The sequence below is a fragment of the Poecilia formosa genome, unplaced genomic scaffold, assembly GCF_000485575.1.
Source record: "Poecilia formosa unplaced genomic scaffold, Poecilia_formosa-5.1.2 Scaffold48, whole genome shotgun sequence".
In the NCBI taxonomy this organism is placed as follows: Eukaryota; Metazoa; Chordata; class Actinopteri; order Cyprinodontiformes; family Poeciliidae; genus Poecilia; species Poecilia formosa.
In genome coordinates this window covers 393,167-411,407 of record NW_006799987.1, presented here as the reverse complement: position 1 = coordinate 411,407, position 18,241 = coordinate 393,167, and the positions used below count along the sequence as shown (strand labels likewise).

At 38.3% G+C, this 18,241-nt stretch overlaps 1 protein-coding gene across 4 annotated transcripts in view; it reads right to left on the bottom strand.

The window, feature by feature from the left end:
* The window catches only part of aplp2 (amyloid beta (A4) precursor-like protein 2), a 79,380-nt gene that overhangs the window by 22,875 nt on the left and 38,264 nt on the right, over positions 1-18,241 (bottom strand). For all 4 annotated transcript variants that reach the window (XM_007552329.2, XM_007552330.2, XM_007552327.2 and 1 more), the window contains exons 3-6: positions 14,587-14,716; positions 8,659-8,771; positions 5,639-5,859; positions 973-1,187 (exon numbers count right to left, since the gene is read on the bottom strand). In XM_007552329.2, coding sequence (XP_007552391.1) covers positions 973-1,187; positions 5,639-5,859; positions 8,659-8,771; positions 14,587-14,716 — 679 coding nt within the window. The remainder of the gene's footprint in view (positions 1-972; positions 1,188-5,638; positions 5,860-8,658; positions 8,772-14,586; positions 14,717-18,241) is intronic.

The window sequence follows — 18,241 nt, the reverse complement described above, 5'->3', positions numbered from 1 at the left end:
ATTATCGATTTTCAGGCCGACAGGCAGAGAGTGGATGGCTCAGCCACACCGGCCTCCGACCCATCAGACTTACGGTTGAAAATGCACTTGTACATGCAACCAAACCATGAGTGGAAATTGTTTTGGTTGCCGCGGCAGCCGCCATATATAAATGGCATACAGGTCTGCTTCCCAAGGTCGAAGTACCATCGATGAAAGTAGGCGCGGCAGGGACCCATCACACTCGGAAGGGAGCACACATAGTTCATAACTGAAACGATTAATCATTAATCTCAGTATACACACTGTGTAAAAAAAAAAAAAGACTGCATTCTGCATTTAAGATAAATAAAACCTTTCTATACATGTTCGACTCAGTTTTAGTTTCACCTGGTTAAAAAAAAGTTTTATGTATATATATATATATATATATATATATAAGCTAAGCACCTTTAGCCCCCTTTAGTGAACTCTAGAGCATCTGTAGATTAATTGCTAAAATAAAATACATTTTTTTGTGTGCTAAAATAGTCAATTATTAAATGGCTTTTTTTAAAACCAGTTAATTGTTTATTTTTATTTCTTTTAACTTACTTCTAACATTGCATAAAAATGCCTTATGTGGTTAAAAAAAATATCTGCAGTATCTGCCATTTTTAAAAACAGGTTAATCGATTAATTGTCTGAAAAATCAAAACAATAATTAATGAGTAAGCTGAGTCTGCAGTCGGATATGAAAACACTTTCTTTTCTGCTTTGTAAGATTTGTTTTTGTTTTTTTCTGTGAGTATTTTTCTTATGGGATGACTCCGTTAATCTCCAGAATAACTGATTTCTAAAGTTTCTTGGAGTGTTATGAACAGCATGACGACTTTAAGGTGAAATAAAATGATCTGCATGCTGATAAATTATAGATTGAAGTAAATAATAATCATTCATATTTCTATCAAAACAAATGCAGGATAATATAATCTTAAAGAAAATATTACTCACTCTTACGAAGAGAGATTTGGTTCTGTTTGATTTTCTTTGGTTGGTTGCTGCTTTCTTCTTCTTTCTCTTCTTTTTCTTCCTCTGCATTAATATTTGTCTCTTCATCCCCGTAGACATAGTTGTACTCGTCCTCATCTTCCTCCTCTTCCTCCTCATCTTCATCTTCGTCCACAGCCTCTTCCTTCTGAATCGGTTCCTTATTAGCTTTGGTCACACTGAGATGAGAAAGATGAAATAAGATTAGTGCCTTTTTCCACCTGTGTATCAGTGTCCAAAGCATTGACACAAACCTTCCTTTTACAACAAAACTTGATTTTAATTTTTCTTAAATACATTTAATGGCACCTCAGATCAACGATCCCACCAACCCCAGCCAGTATTATTGTATAAACACAGGGAGTCATATACCTGAGACATATTTTTGTCTCAGGTAGCTAGAAACAAATTTTAATTTGTATTTAAAAACAACAAAAGCTGTTGTTTTTTGTTTAAACAGAAGCACGGCCTGCAGCTGCAGCTACATTAAAACCTTTAATATGGATCCCTGCAGGAGGGCAATAAACTGCTAGCTAACGATGGCTAGCATTGCTTTTAGCTGTTCAGTTGTCAACGTAACGCTCTAAATCTTAACGGACACCCAACATGTAAGAGCAAAAGCGAGCTTTGCTACACTATGACAAGCAGATGACAAGGTCAGGAAAAAGTTTTAATAAAAAAGAAAAAATAGCAAAGGAGAGAAAAGTAGGTCTGCTCTGCTAGCTTGACTATGACAACCATAACATGTAGATCTGATGTGGAAATATGCGTTTCCGTTCAGTTACAAAAATAAAAAAGGCGACATAGACACCAACTGACAGGTAATCGGTAGAGAAAGTGTTTGAATTAGGTAATAAAGCACTGCTGTGTTAGCTTAGCTAACAGCAGTGGCAGCTAATCTACCACTGCTGAGTTAGCTTAGCTAATAGCAGCAGCAGCTAATCTACCGCTGCTGTGTTAGCTTAGCTAACAGCAGTGGCAGCTAATCTACCGCTGCTGTGTTAGCTTAGCTAACAGCAGCAGCAGCTAATCTACCGCTGCTGTGTTAGCTTAGCTAATAGCAGCGGTAGCTAATCTAACAATAGGCATCAGTGATCTTGTCCACAACTATATTTATGCTGAGGGTGTGAGGATCTGCTGTTTTCCTCATCTACCGGTAGCATTTCGCTGTGACGCGCACAATGTTGGAGGCATCGCGTGGCTCAAACATCTTCATGTCATCCATAAAAGATGACATGAACTTGTTGGTTCCCCTCTCCATTGTCGTGGCTGATATTTTTTGAAAATCCGGCAGAAAGGCTACACTAATCGACTCAGAAATACTCTGCAGAGAATCAGTCGAAATGAAAGACGCCATGTTTACATAGAAACTAAGCTCCGCGAGGCTTTGTTTGTGAGCCATGCAGCCACGTGGGATTTTCTAGGGCGTTTCTGGGCGGAGCTTGGTAAGCTATGAACTTCGATCTGTTTGAACTTCAGTTCTTCCTCTAGTTAACCTGGTAAAATACAGTCAGAAACGTCATGGTGGGGATTTATTGCATCTTTCATCGTATTACTTTTTTTAAATCATGATTAAGGCTGAAACGATTAATCATGAATAATAGATTATTGAAATAACTTTGTTCAGTTTTCCTAAAGGAATGCTATATTTTTACCTCTTAGGCAATAAAATGTTTATTTTCTTCTTACAAAGAGGCTTGAATTATTTGCTTATTTGCACTTTTTGATAGATTTATAACATACCAAAGTGGTTAGATTAAAAATCGGATTAATCGTGATTAATTGATTATTGAGATAATCTCCACCTAATTTAGTATTTGATTAATAGCTAATTGGAGTATTCGGACTCATAAATAAGGCAGTTTGCTTAAGAAACAACACATGCGGAGCAGTAATTAAATCAAAACTTTAAGAGAAAAGCCTTTTCTCTGTCTGGCTGGTTTGTATCTCTAAAGCACAGCTGATTTCTGCACACTGAGCAGCTCGGCATGCTTCAGCTCACCATTATTTCTCCTTGACTGGGTTTCTGTTGTTCCTATTTGCTGATACCACTAACAGTTGATCGCTGAATGTTTCGACTTGCTGCACAGGTGGCATCCTCTCACACTGCCATGCCTGAATTCACAGAGCTCCTGAGAGCGACCCGTTCGTTAAAAAAATGTTTGTACAAGCAGTCTGCAAACCTTTACATCCTTGAGCTGAGAGAAAACAACCTTGGAGAGGTTGGAACAGGGGAAGTAAACGGTTCTCTCCTCAAGAGCTGCAACGCTTTGAGTTTTAGACGCTCCAACAAGTCTGAATAAAACGGATGAATTTCCTCATCAGCACATCATTCAGCTCTGCTCATTTGACTCTGGTGAGGAGGAGAAGTAGCAGCAGCTACCTAAAAGTAGCTTTTGAGAACCGGACGAAGGATTCCCTGATTTACAGAGTTTTCACACCTGATAGCCAGGTAGAGTCGGTACTAATGGGGACCAAAGTTGCAACATTTATTATATTTTCAGCTGCTGCGGTTCACGTTCACACTGCTCTGTGTCAAACGATACAAACTAAGTAAAAAACCTGTTCCCCTCCTGACCTCCGGAGGCGCTGAACCAAAAACCTCTGAAGAAGACACTGAGCGCAACTTCCTGCTTCATGAAATGTAAACAAAAATAGAGTAGCATCAAATTTTAGTGGCTGTAGGATTTCTTTATTTGTCTTTGATAAAATAAATTTCTTCTGCTGACACTAGACTCTTTGTTTTGGATGTGTTTACCCAGAATGCCTTGTGTTGTAGTCCACTTCCTGGTTCTGGAGCGGTCTGGTTCATTTGGTGAGGTGTGAATGTGTAACCGAACTCTGAAGCAAACCAAAAAAGTGAATCTGGTCCACCTACAAACCTCAATCTTTGTTTGGTTTAACCCTCCTGTTATGTTCTTTTCTGATGTACAGCTATAATGTTCGCGGGTCAATTTGACCCGGGAACCTCTATAGTGTCAGACAAAAAAAAAATCCTCCAAATCTTTTTTTGTGTCTGATTATTAACTCCTATACTAACCATTTCAATCAATATTTGTGCAATTATGTTTTTTATTCCTCACAAATAAAGGATCAATGACAACAATTTACTCATTCGGACATGAAAAAATGTGATTTACATTTTTTTTATGGCCACTGAAAAACCTAAACACAAAATAACACTAATTATCTTTGAAAGTGACTTTTTGTAAAATTTTTTATATTACATTTAGATTTTTTTTTGAAGGGGTCATCTTTATAATTGAACTTGAGACACTATTCTGCCCTGGGTCAAATTGACCTGCTGACTAAAATCAAGACAAATGAGTCCTGAAGATGATCCTCCAGGTGGATTTCCAGTTTAAACCTGCATGTCCAAAACATAACTGGGTTTTTCATCACATGCTGCCCAGATTTTTATGTCATATTTAGCTGGTGTGGAAGGCATATATAGTGTAAATGAGCAGCGACCTCTGAATGCCAGGGGTGATCTTTATGAATGACTGACTTGATGTTTGTGATGTGAATAATCATCAAGAAGTTCCAGAGCTTCCATGGTTGTCATCTTTTTATTTCCCTGCTGCTCATTTCCTGATCTCCAACAGTGACGATATTACATGTACCTTCAGTGTGTAATGCGTTTAGGACTCCCTTGCAGAGAGTATTTATGTCCCCCCCCCACTTCTGCTGAGTGTCCACTCAGTGTGGGTGGAGTTTGCCCACAGGAACAGAAAAGGTTCCTGTCAAAAGTTGCATGAACACCTGCTTTCTGGCAGCTTCCTAGTGAAGTAAAGAGAATAGTGAAAGAGTGGGTTTGTGTGCATGTTTAGGTGTGTGTGTGGTGTGTGTGTGGTGTATGTGTGTGTGTTCATGCATGTGTGGTGTGGTGTTTGTGTGTGTGGTGAAATATGTCTCATAGGTGCAAGGAAACAAATAGAATTGGACATTGTTTTAACCTTTTTACCCTTCAACTTGTATGGCGGGTCAAATTGACCCTTAACAGTACGTCTGTAACAAATGGACCTAGGGGGGGCTGCAAGTGTGTAAAATGAACCATTTTCATTTTATACATAGAGTGCACCTATTAAGACAAATAGAAAAAGTTTCATGCAGAAAAAATACTTCTAACTATTTTTTTAAACTTTGAAACGGGTCAAATTGACCCGGAACATAACAGGAGGGTTAAGTGAACTCCAGTGCAATTTGAACGCATGTGGAAAAACCAAACAGGAAGTGGACTGCAGCGCAGGGCATTGTGGGTAAATACAACCAAAACAAATGCATGAGTGTAACACTAGCAGGAGAAATGGCCTGTTGTCTTTTACCAAAGACAAAAAAGAAATCCTAAAACTGCTCAAATCTGATGCCGCTCAGTGTCTTCTTCAGAAGTTTCCATGTTCTTTCCTTCAGTGGTTATAAGTGCAGCGCCCCCACAGGCGAGGAGGGGAACAGATTTTTCAAAGGGTTTGGGTTGCAGCAGCTGAAAATGTAACAAATTTTATAATTTTGCTCTGTAATCAAACCGAATCTACCGAACTATCGGGTGAGAAAACACTAAGAAATAGACTAAACTTACACAATGCAATCAGAAGGTTTCTCTTGTTGCGTGAAGTTTCAAAGGTCTGCTCACGTTTCCTCCAGAGGCTCATCGTCACCCAGGGCGACGTCCTCATTCTCCACATGCTCGTCTTCGTCATCATCGTCTTCCTCCTGGGAGGGTAGGGACGGCGGGGGGGACTCTGCGAAGCGGGAGGCGGGGCAGCAGACGTACTCTGTGCCGTGGAACTTGTCGATGTCGCAGGGCAGCAGCATGCCGTAGCTGTGGAGCATCATGGAGCTCCTGGAGCAGGCCTGAGCGGGTCACACCAAACAGCTTCCCGTCAGCGGATTCTCCCACCCGAGTACCACTGACCACAGGGGAGCACCGCTGCCTAAAAAGCTGCTGCGCTAACCCCAACACACTAATCATAAACATTAGCTTTGCTAATGCTAAAGTGCTGAACAAACAGTTTTTAATTGAAGCTAATGCTAAAGCGCCAATTCAAATTATATCTGTCCTTGAAAGAAAAAGAAACCTCTGATACCAGTTTAATTTTGACATCATCTTTTATAAAGCCAATGAAATAATGTCATTGGGTGGAAAAAAGAAAACAGAGAACCTGCAGACAGGAAACAGAACTGCAGTCCTCACTCACTTCAAAATAAGAGCATGGCCTTAAATGCATATGGTCATGCTCTTATTGATTGTATATGGGTACTTGAAGAATTCTCAACAGTCAAAAAACAAAACTTCAGCACAAATGTTGAACTTTATTTAACTGAAAGTTTATAAACGACCACGTGTTGGAGAAGTAGCAGCTTTATAACTTAGCTAGGGGAAGCTAAGAGCGCTAAGCAATTTTAAACACTGATAGTCTATACTATAATAAATGCTCTTTTTCCCACTTCTGGACTGAACAGGAATATTGTTTTTTCTTTTTATAATAAACATGCTTTAAAATTCCCTACGGTTTTATCCGTTACCCGTCTGCTTGTTCTCTAGAGAACGACTAATTTCTGAAAAAAATGGGTTTGACAAAAGAGTCCAGATCAGATATCCAGCAGATCTATTCAGTCTAATTCTATGTTTGATTATTTCTAATTTCACTTTCTGAGCCATTTCAAAGGTTTGATGCAGTTTATTTTCTTAAAGTAGCCATCCTGTTGTTTTTGTCAGTTTCAGTTATTTTAAATTGGCCGTTTTAATCCTGATTAACTAACTAACTGGAAAACATTTAAGTTGTGTATACATGTTTTACCAAGCAAATGAATATATTGATGTATTTAAGTGAGCTATATTGGGGCAGAGTTATCAAATAAATTATCAAATAAGTTTGTAATTCAGTAGATTAACATTTTAATGTTTTAAGTCAATTCAGATATCATAAGCACAATACGTGAATCTGTGCGTCTTTAGCTCACACTTAAAAACTAATTTCTGTTGGTATTTCATTGGAAATCCCAGTGAAATACGTTAAAGCTTGTGGTTGTACTGCGGTAAAGTTTTGAGTCCGAGTTTGAGCGAGGCGCTCCACATCTTCCCAAAGTCACGCTGTCCTGCAGGTGACCTGCTTCTCCCAAACACTTCCCCCCTGCAGCAGCTGGAAGGTATCGGATACGAACTCGGCTTGAAACTCCACTGGCGCAGAGACGGATTAGCCGCCCCGCTTAACATCTCAGCAGCAGCTTGAGAAACAACATCCTTTGTTTTCCAAGTCGTTCCTCTCATTTTCTCCACTGGAAATGTTTCAAATCGACTGACAGTTTGCATTAAACGTCCACAGCGCTGAAGGAAAAAGAAAATCTAGAAGGTGAGGAAATGTTTGAGGAGAGCTTCAGTTACGGTCAAACTAACTCTGCAGCCTCCTGAGGGGGATTAGCAGCCGCAGCGCTAATCTGATTATAGGCTGAAATGTGAGGACGCCTGATCACACACTCACAGAGAGGAGGGAATATTTTTTAAAATAACTGTATTATGGATGTTTTTAAGGATTTTCTGGGTTTAATATCAAACATTTGGAATAATCTTTATGAAAACCCCCCACAAAGTCTTACAAAGTAATTTTAGTTTAGTTTCTAACGCAAGAGGAGAGCAGAGTAGCTACAAATTGTACTCAAGAAAAAGTATTTGGTAAAAAGTCTTCTCAAGTACTGAGTATCAATCATTTAAAATTTAAAAATTACATAGTCAAAATATAAAGTTAAGTGGAGATTTTGATGTTTTAAGGACCAAAATGTCAATAATTTAGACAAGTAACAAAAAAATAACAAAATGAGACAAAGGAAAATGTTTCCAATTCAGTTTCTTGCAATAAAAAACTGACGAAACTTTAACAGAAGCTGCAGGTGTGTCTCTGTATCTGGTGAATTTTTGGTTCAAACATGTTTGTTTTATATTCAGTGGGTAGGAAATCCAGAAAATTTACTCAAATAAGAGTAAAAATACTTCATAATAAAATTACTCAGAGTACAGTGTAGTAAAAATATTCCTAAAAGTTTTTTGTATTTCCTCAAAGTAGTTACTCTAGTAAATGTAATTTAGTTAATTACTGAAAGAAACTGATTTGGAAAATACCAAAATTTCCATTTAATTTTACATTTTATATAATATTAAATTTGATCAGTTACTCAGAACTTCAGTAAACTGTTTATCAAATACGTTTTTACTCTTGAGTAATTTCATGGACGGATACGTTTTACTTTTACTCAAGTAAAAATAAGTTGAAGTAGTGATGCTCTTACTTGAGTAAAGTTTTTGGGGACAATATTCACTCTACTTTTACCAACTCAGTGACTTTCTTGCTATTTTGAGCCACATTTGAGACATAAAAGAATCAGAATCTTTTTAAAGATCAGTCAGAAAACTTCACTGCTGATTCTTATAAAACTTCTTAAATATTAAACGGAGAGAGGAATTCAGCTCAAACGTTGGAAGATGCTTAGAAGGGATTTAATTGCGTAATCCTGCTGAATTTTTGACCAAGTCGTTTTGTTAAGACTCTCAGAAAGCGTGTCAGTTAGAAAAGGTATAAACGTCTCCTCTAAGCAAAGCGTGACCAGGGAATCTGTAACGACGGCGGCGGTAATCCTGCGGAGCGGATCCGACCTCACCTCCTTGGCCACGGCGTGCCACTGCTGGTGGCTGATGCACAGGTCCATCCGCTCCTTGTGGAAGAACTTGCACTTCTCTGGAACCAGCAGGACGTCGCTCACAAACTCGCCCACTGAAAGAGAAAGATGGCCGTTAGTCGCAGCACCGATCTGTCCAGGAAAAGCCATTCCTCTGAAACACGGCCGGGCTGGAGGCAATAAATCAGCCGACTGGAGTTAAAAAAGGAAGATGAGATGAGGATATTCAATAATTCATAGCTGCCTCGTCCTTTAATTTTCTCTATGGGGGAATAAAAAGGCGGCCTTTGACATCTGCACCTGTGTGAACCCCTAAACTAAAAAAAAGGGATTATCCGATCTGCTTAGCTGCAAAGGAGAAAATCGGTTTCACACTTGTAAACTCTTCCTGCGTCTCAATGATATCATTTGCTTGATGATTTATATTCAGCCATGTTTAATTCATGGAGCAGGAAGTTGGATCCAGAGGAAATAAATGGCTTGAAAGGCATCTTGTGATTCTATGAATAGTTTCAGGCTGAAATCCGTGCAGATCTAAATGTGGAGTCGGGGGTCCTGATGAAGATTAAACGCCTGGCTGGCATTGTGACGGAGGAGAAAATGGCAGAGTGTTGGCGGAGTTGGCTGGGATCCGGCTCATTTAGCGGCTTGCCATAACCTCGGACGGCGGGAACGCCGCTGGAGGTAAGGAGCGGCCGGGAAAAGCAGTGTTTTGGAAAATGAGAGGGTAGGAAAGGAAGAGGAGAGCGCTGGAAATAGCAGAGGACTCAGCAGCTGCTTCTGCTCTCCGTCTGGGAGGTACAGTTACAGAAAACATTTAGACCTGGAGTCGGCCGCACAACAGGTCGCTTCACTGCTGAAAGGGAACCTATTATGAAAAATTCACATTTTACACTTTTTTTTCCAATTTTGTCTCTACTGCTTCTATAAAAAGAAGAAGAAAAAACACCCAGTTGTTTTATGGAAATGAGTTAATGTGCCTTGGCGTCTGGAAAATGACCGGTTTCAAAATCCTCCCAGTGGTTAAGTCACATTCCACAGGCACTGCACGGTTACCTAGCAACCCCAGCGGAACTTCAGCTGTTACCTAGCAACCCAAGTTTAACTCCAGCACTTTTGGTCAGCTGGTTTTACTGCTGCGCAATGGCTGCTGGAAAGGACAAATGTTTTATTGTTGACTTACCGTGCTACATTCTTGTTGGTTGTGCAGGAGGCTCCACTTCTGCTTTTCATTTAGTGGGCAGAGAATCCAGAAATTTTATTCAAGTAAGAGTAGAAATACTTCATAATAAAATTACTTAAGTAAGTGTAAAAAGCACAATGGCTGCTGGAAAAGAAGAGATTTTATTGTTGACTTTCTTTCAAGAAAACTATTTTCTACAATCTTGTTGGTTGGTTGATGTACAGTTGTAAAATTACGCATCTGCTGGCAGCCATTTTCACGTACAAATTAGGGGCAGGGCCAGCAGCAGCACATTTGGATTTAAGGTGACAGGACGTCCCAAAACAGCTCAAAGTTGGCAGAACTGAGCAGACTGAAAATCTCATTGCAAGAATGATTTTATGAACATGTCTGTATAACTAGCAAACCTATTCTAACCGGATCAAGGGAGCATAACGGGTCATCAACGTTCACACAAGCAATTTAAAATGGCTGCAAACAGATGTGCAATTACACAACAGTACATATGTGAAAAGCAGAAGTAGAGCTTCCTTCACAACCAACAAGAATGCAACAAGTGGTTTCCAGATGATAAGATGACAGCAAAATACTTTTCTTTTCCAGCAGCCATTGTACAGGGCATACATAGGTAAAACCAGCTGTCCAAATGTGCTTGAGCTCCACTTGGGTTGCTAGTAACGACTCAACAATCTGGAGGTTTTTGAAATGGTTCATTTTCTAGACCCCCCCAAAACAGCTTATCGCCAAGAAACGGTTGGATAATTTTTTTTGCGCTGTTCTAAGAAGCAGAAGAAACCAAATGGAAGAACCAAGTCGTGCAAAATGTGAATTTTACATCATATTTCCCTTTTAAATAAAACAGCATTCTTCCGTCTCCCAGCAACCAGCACATTCCCGCCCTGGTGCAATTTGGAGGTGTGTGCTGTTCCCCTCGGCCCGCTGCATAAAACCCTTTCTAATATGGATACGATGTAAATTTCAGCCAGGAGAGCGCAGGTTACCGCAGCTGCTGGTTGAAATCCTTCTGATTAAGGCCAGAACAGCGTCAGGACACAAAGAGCAGCGAAGCCAAGAGCTTTAAAGTAACCCAGTTGGAGCACTACCAGCCCGCTGCGGTCCGGATTTTAGGTTGCAGACATGACCCCAACATTCAGGGTTTCTGAAATGAGGCGACCAACCACACAGCGCACTGCCAGGTTATTTCACTTCTAACAAGACATTTTACCCAGTAAAGTTAAACAATCTGTCACTGGAACAAACATTTTCATTAATATTAAGAAATTATTGACTAAAAACAAGCATAATTACTTCTGATAAGTTACTTTTATGTTAGTTTTGTCTTATTTGAAGTACACCAAGTTATCTGACCTTGAAGTAGATGAAGTAGATAAGGTCTGTTTAGTTAGCTTAGCCTGAAAACTAAACTGAGGTTTTCCTTGTTTGACATTTATGTTTGTTTTATGATCTGAAACGTTGAAGTCTGATAAAATAACACAAATCAGAAACAGAGCAAATACTGTAAACATCTATGTTTACTACAACTAAATTTACAGGCTGTGTCAATGTTTAAAAAAAACATCAAAACAACAATTAAAGAGAAATGATTGTTTAAAATAAAATCAAATAAACTGTTTCAAACTTTAAGGTTTCATACCTAAAAAACAGAAGTAAAACAAGAGGTTCCTTTTGGAAGGAAGCAAATAAAGCAGCTGGAAGAATAATTCAGCATATTGGCGTTTCCTCCCATAAAACACAGTAAATAATGACACTCAGTTTCCTCCTCTAATTTTCTGCACAGTGTTTGCATTGCATCACAGACTGTGCAGAAATCTGATCACGCCACCAGGATTATTTGAAGTAATGAAAAAAAAAACGAAGGTAACTGGAGGTCAGTGTTGCATAGCAGAAATATTTTCTTATAAACTCCAGGTTTCACCTTCCAACTTCGTTTTTCCTGTTTCAGCATTTTTATCTTCACCCACCAGTCCCGTCTGACACTGTTATTTTCTTCTCCTCCACTCCGGCTCATTGTTCTGTGATTGTGAATGATTGTCTGGCGCAGGTTATTATGATTCAGGGTTTAACGCTCGGTGCAGAGAAATTTACAAAGAGACGGAGGAATGCAATAACCTCAGGCGCGGCGCTCCGAAACAAGCCCCAATCTGTTATCGGCGCCGTCACTCCGCCTTTCTGATGGCTTGTAAATGTGGACGCTGCTCTTTATAAAACCCACAAGCTTTCTTCAACAAAAGAAAAAGAGAATTATTTAAATGCCTTTTTCCCCTGATAAGTCTGAACAACTAGGAGAATAAAAGACAAAAGACTTCTGTGAGAGAATCGATATCAAACTGGAATTCATAAAACAAAAGGGAATAAAAAGTAGTGGTGCTATAAATGTACTATGTATAAAGGCAGACTGTGCAAATTGTGTTTTAAATTGATCTTTTTATGTTTCTTTGGACCAGATAGATTTTTACCATAAAACTGTGTTTTCTGGAGGAACATATTTTATATTTCAGTCACATTCTCTGTTGTTTGAAATTAGACTTTAAAGGATGATCAATACACAAAAGGTTTTGTTCCAATCAAACTAATAATCTCAGACAAACCAAGTCTCAAAAATACAAATTAAAATCATCTGCCAATGGAAAAACAATTAACAGATGTTCCTCAATTAGAAACATCTGATTGAGCATCAGATCAATCAGATTTTGTTTGAGGAGAGAAAACATGGAGGAACTGAAACTGTGCATTAATTTTAAACCGAGCTAATTCTGTGGAGAATTCTGTGGAGCTTATTTTATTTTTCTAAAACCAATAACCTCATACCAGTTAAGAACAATCATATTATATCATTCAAGGTCACCTTCTGCATTTTGTTTCTTCGTTAAAGAAACAAAATGAAAAGTAAAAGTAAACCATAGTTACTGCACAGTGATGAATATTCCATGATATTAAGCTAATAACGTAGCTAATTAGCTCTTGTTTGCTATTTTTAGCGCCCTTCACGTCCCCTAAATTTATTTCTAAGGATAAATTCTAACACGCTAACTTACTTAGCTGTTTTGTAAACATTCAGTTAAGTAACGTTAAACATCTTTGTTGAAATTGTGCTAATATCTACATGATTAAAATTAACGCATTAGCTTCCACTAAATACCATGTAGGTGAAGCTCTTTAATGTTAGCGGAACTAATGTTTAGGATCAGTGCTTTAGGCTAGCTGTGTCAAATTATTAGAGATGATCAAAGCTAAATAAGAAACTCTGGAACCTAAATGGTCTGAGAAGTGTCTCTAAATGCGTAGCAGCCAAGTCCAAAGGCCTTGTGAAACTGGATGGGAGGAAACAAAAGCCATGATTTTGCCTTTGCCTGATGTTATCGCCTCTTTAGATAAAAAGCTATTTGCCAACGGGTAAAATGCGACTAAGTGAATCTGACTGTTACAGCATATGCTTCCCTCAAGTATGTGACATTTTGAACCTTTAATTTCCTCCTCAGGTCAGACAGTCTGTCCTCTCCTGTTTTTATTATAGTCAGACACGCAGCTGAAGGCTTTGCATTTCTGTTAAGCTTTTCTATAAGACACAGACTGGGCTTCTCATTAACTGAGAAAATTGGATGGTTAAAGATAATCTTTTTCTATGATTGTTTTATAGCTTTCATTGGTAATAATTGCTGTACAGCAGTTTTCAAGTTGCAGTTTAAGGCAGTGATTATAAAATACAGTTCTTCAATAAATTAGAACATGCATTCAGATCAGGCTTGTTTGTTAGATTAAAATACTTGTTGTAAATTATAACTCGTTAGCTATTAAACATAGTTTTCATTAAATCCATATTTCTATGAAGTAGAAAAGGTAATTTTTATTGGTCTAATGTAATACTGTAATTTTAAGCTTCATGTTTTCATTACCCACAAGTAGAAAATCATCATAATTAAAAGAAACAAAGGCTTTCAAACATCCATCTGTGTGTAATTAACCTATATAATGTGTTTCACTTAGTGATAAAGTTCATGAAATAAATGGGTTTTTCTGTAATATTCTAATTTTGTGAATGGAGGTGTGCATGTATAAATATCTTGCATTTTTCAAGGGGGACATGGCCTCCCTTGGTCCCCCTCTTGGAGACACCACTTCTCAGACAAAGATGTTTTGTTTTATAGCTGGAGGGAGAGTCTTTGTTTTCAGGAATCCATTTCTCATATTCCTTCATCCCTGGGAGGGAGAAGCAACGTGCTGCAGTCTTTTTTTTTCCCTTCATCCTGCTCTGCATGTGACATTTCATGCAGAAGAATACGGCCATCTTGCCGCTGCAGATTACCGTGATCCTGCCGGGAACAGAGGAGGACGGGAGTCGTTTGTGACAGTGCAGTCAAACGGCGGTACGAGATGCAATAAAGCAAGCCCTCTGCCGCTGACCCTGTGTGTCAGCGTGAGTTTATGACCGCTGTCTGAGGGGGCAAATAAGATTGTGCTTTATTGCTCAACAAGCCTCCCCAGCAATAAAATCCTCCCCCCATCAGCCATCCGTTCTGGGAGACATTAACTCCCCATCCAGAGCAGATCGGCTCAGTCTGCAGCTAAAGGCCAGAATTAGTGAACCGAATCCAATATCACTCAATGTCACCTCTGCCCAAGGCTGAAATGACTCATAAGCTCTTCGTTTTCAGCACAGAGGGGAGCAGAGGAGAGGGGCTGAGTTAAAGGAGTGTTTACTAGCTTACCTAAGCACATGTAAGGCACCACGATGTGGGCGTGGCCTTTGCACACCTTCTTCTCCTTTTTGCACCAGTTCTCAATGCGGACAGGCTGGTTGGCTTCCACTACGTTGGTGATTTTGAGATCTGGATACATCTGTTGGAAAGGAAACCAGAAGCAGACATTAAACACATCTTATGTTCATGGTTGACTGGAGCTTTAAAGGTGACCCATTATGTTTCATTGAACAGGTTAGGATAAGTCTATGGTCTATACAAAACATGTTAGTTAAATTTTCTTTCTTTTTTTTTTACAAAATCGTTCTTAGTTAACGAGATTTTAGTTTGGTCAGTTCTGCCTATTTGGACATGGTAAGCTAGTAATTACACAACCATACATCTTTGAAAAGCAGTAGTAGAGCCTCCTGCACAACCAACAAGAATGCAGCAAGTGATTTCTGGATGGGAAGCCAAAAATAAAAAATATTTTACTGCAGTAAAACAAGCTGACCAAACATTCTGGAGCTCAGCTCGGGTTGCTAGGCGATGGGCGGAACTCCGCTGGGGTTGCTAGGTAACAAGCTGGAGTTGCTATGTCAGTGCCTGCTGATTTTTGATGATACATCTGGAAGGTTTTTGAAACAGAATATATTAACTTATTGCCAAAAAAAGCGGCTGGGTGTTTGTAGAAACAGTAAAGACACAAACGGAAGAACAAAAACGTGGAAAAACTAGCCATTTGTGGCTCTTCTGACATTTTTTTTGTGGCCCTCAACTACAGTTCAAGCGCAATAAACTTTCCAGTGTAGGTGATTAATGTAGATGGAGGCTTTTTAGTTCTAATCAAGGTAACATGATCACCAATGTAATTTTCCTGTAATAAAAAATATTAAGTACATAACCAAGATTTTATGATAAGTAGAATATCCAGAGACTTTTTCTGAAAATCCAACTTTACTGCACCTAAATCAGCTTTTATTTAATGTATTAAACTTGGCTAAATATATTGGACATTTTGGAAGAAAAAGACCCAAATTCTGTCTTCAGAAGAGAGATTTTTTTAATAAAGCCCAAAAAAGACTTGAAAGTTAGATGCTTTTCTTTTAATACAGCAAACGGGAAAAATCTGTTTAATGATTTGGATCCAACATCAGTTTCCTACAAAATCTAACGACTATTTGTCTAATTTTATATATTTTTTATCCTTCTAGTTTTTTCAAAAAAGTTTGGACACCCCTGGCATAATTCATCCCCTTTAACAGATCCTTTTATCTGGGCTTTATACCCACCAGCTTGGCTTCTGTTCAACTGTTAAAGAGCGCACAGGTTTGCACTTTCCTTAAATGCCATGAAAATGTCATTTATAAAATGCAACTGAAGCATCTGAGGACGGTTCCTCCCTAAAAACCTCCCAGCAGGATTACAATGCGCTGCTAACAGTCACAGGCCAAGACAAGAATGAGGAAATCCGTGTTGTGGAGAAACACCTCCTTAATTTCAGGCAAAGCCCAGGAAATGACAGGTAGAGGCTCCGGTAATTGAAATGCCACCCACTACAATAACATCCGTCCTCCAGGAAGAGCTTAATGGCGTCTCTGAGGACAAATCACCCTGAAATGAAAAGGAATGTATTCAATCTTTCCAGCTAATCCAGATCCTGAACCAAAATGCCTTCAACCAACTGGAAATAGATGTAAAATGTATTTCTATTTAGTTTATTCTGGACTTTAAACAAATTTTTAATGTAACTTTCATCTGTGACACAAATAAAGAGAAGATTCATGCATATAGCTGTCATGTGCTTTTTTTTTTTTCTTTTAACACGTCCAGACTTTAAGTTTGACTTTGTTTTGTTTCAAACAACCACTTACAGATGAAAGTAAACTTAAAATTTGGAAATCAAGACCCAAGACTTGGGGAAAAGTGGAGCGACTCAGAATAAAAACCTACATGACCTGCGGTGGGAATGCTTCCGCTAATACTGGAGACAATTTTTCGTGTAGCGATTAAGCTAACTTTGAAAACATTTAGCGTGCTTAGCTTCCCCTAAACGCATTTTTCAGGATAAATTCTAACTTACTTGGCCGTTTTGTAAAGTTTTAGTTGAATAAATAAAACATCTGTGCTGAAGTTTTGGTCATCGACTGTTAAGAATTATTCAAGTAGTTAATAATTATTACACTCTTATTTTGAAGTGGGTGAAGCCAGCAGTTCCGTTTCCTCTCCTCATGTTTTCTCCATTTTTCCTCATTAACTTCATTTCAGACATTAGAACATACTAAATTAAATTTGTTAAGTGTTTTTCAAGGGGAGATATTAGTATTGAAGTTAGTGCTTTAGCATAAACTTCTGCTAAATACCATGTTAGCATAGCACTTTAAAATCAGTGGAACTAGTGTTTATGATTAATGTTTTAGGATTAGCACTACTAACTTTCTAGTAAGAGGTCTAAAACTTGTAGATTTGTATCGTCAAGAGGAAGACGAGGGGTATTGATGAAGAAGAGCCCAAGGCTGCTTTTAAGGCAAAATGGCACCTAAGTAGAGCCTCAGGCTGTTCACCTCCAGGCTGTACGGTATTGAGACAGTAATGCAAAATGAGTCCTAACCGAGCACTGAATGCAGCATAAAACCCTAAAAAAAAATTATCAATGGAATATTTCCAGGATACCACCCTGTGAGAAATAAATTTCTATCCTAATTTAATTTTTAAATTTAATTCACTGAATAAATATGAATAGTTAATGTAACAAGTATAAATTTATATCTGCCCACTATCCACATAAAGATAAAATTAGCTTATTCAACTCAGAAGACTATCACAGATATATTTCAAATACACAACAAAACATCATCTTATTCAGTGCCATATTGCTTCATCATAATGATTTATTTTAAATGCTGAAAGAGATTTGGGTTGTTTTTTCTCAGTCAAAATTGTTCCATAATCAGACATCTTGAATTGAAATGCATCATTGTCATTCCAAATCTAAATTTGTAAAAATCTGTTAGTTTTAAGTAATATTTGCTTTCTCTTTTCACAAATCTGTTTTGAATACTGTCAGTTCATTAAGTTTCAATAAGTTAAAATGTATAAATATTGGGTTTGTGTCATCTCTGTATCCACAAAAGCAAAATCAGATTTAGTTTTAGAGGAATTACTGAAATAATTTAACTTTTTAATGATATTGTAATGTATTTAGATGCACAAGTAACTATAATGACCAAACACAAATAAATCCTCCTTCACGTCCTAATAAAATCATATAATAATTTAAGCTAACGATGGTAATCTGCTTTGTCACTTCCTTTATTTAGGTGACTGATTTCAACACAAGTCTGACCATAGACATAATATAAGCATAGACGCCTCATGGACCGCTCCGGCGCAGGAAATACGGCGGCCATCTTGGAGCGGTATACCCTCCTACTTTGCTCAATCAAAACAGCAGAAGATGCCTCTGCACTGAGGGATATTGTTGTTCGGATCGATGGATTACTGATGTGAGGGCTCCACAGACAACATTTCACAAGTAAGATGGACATATTATTGTGTATATATTGTGATTAGAATATTACTTTACTGCATTTATGTCCACCGGCGAGTAGGGCTGTTTTAAACGAATATTTTAGTAATCGAGTAATCTATCGATTATTCTTACGATTAATCGAGTAATCGGATA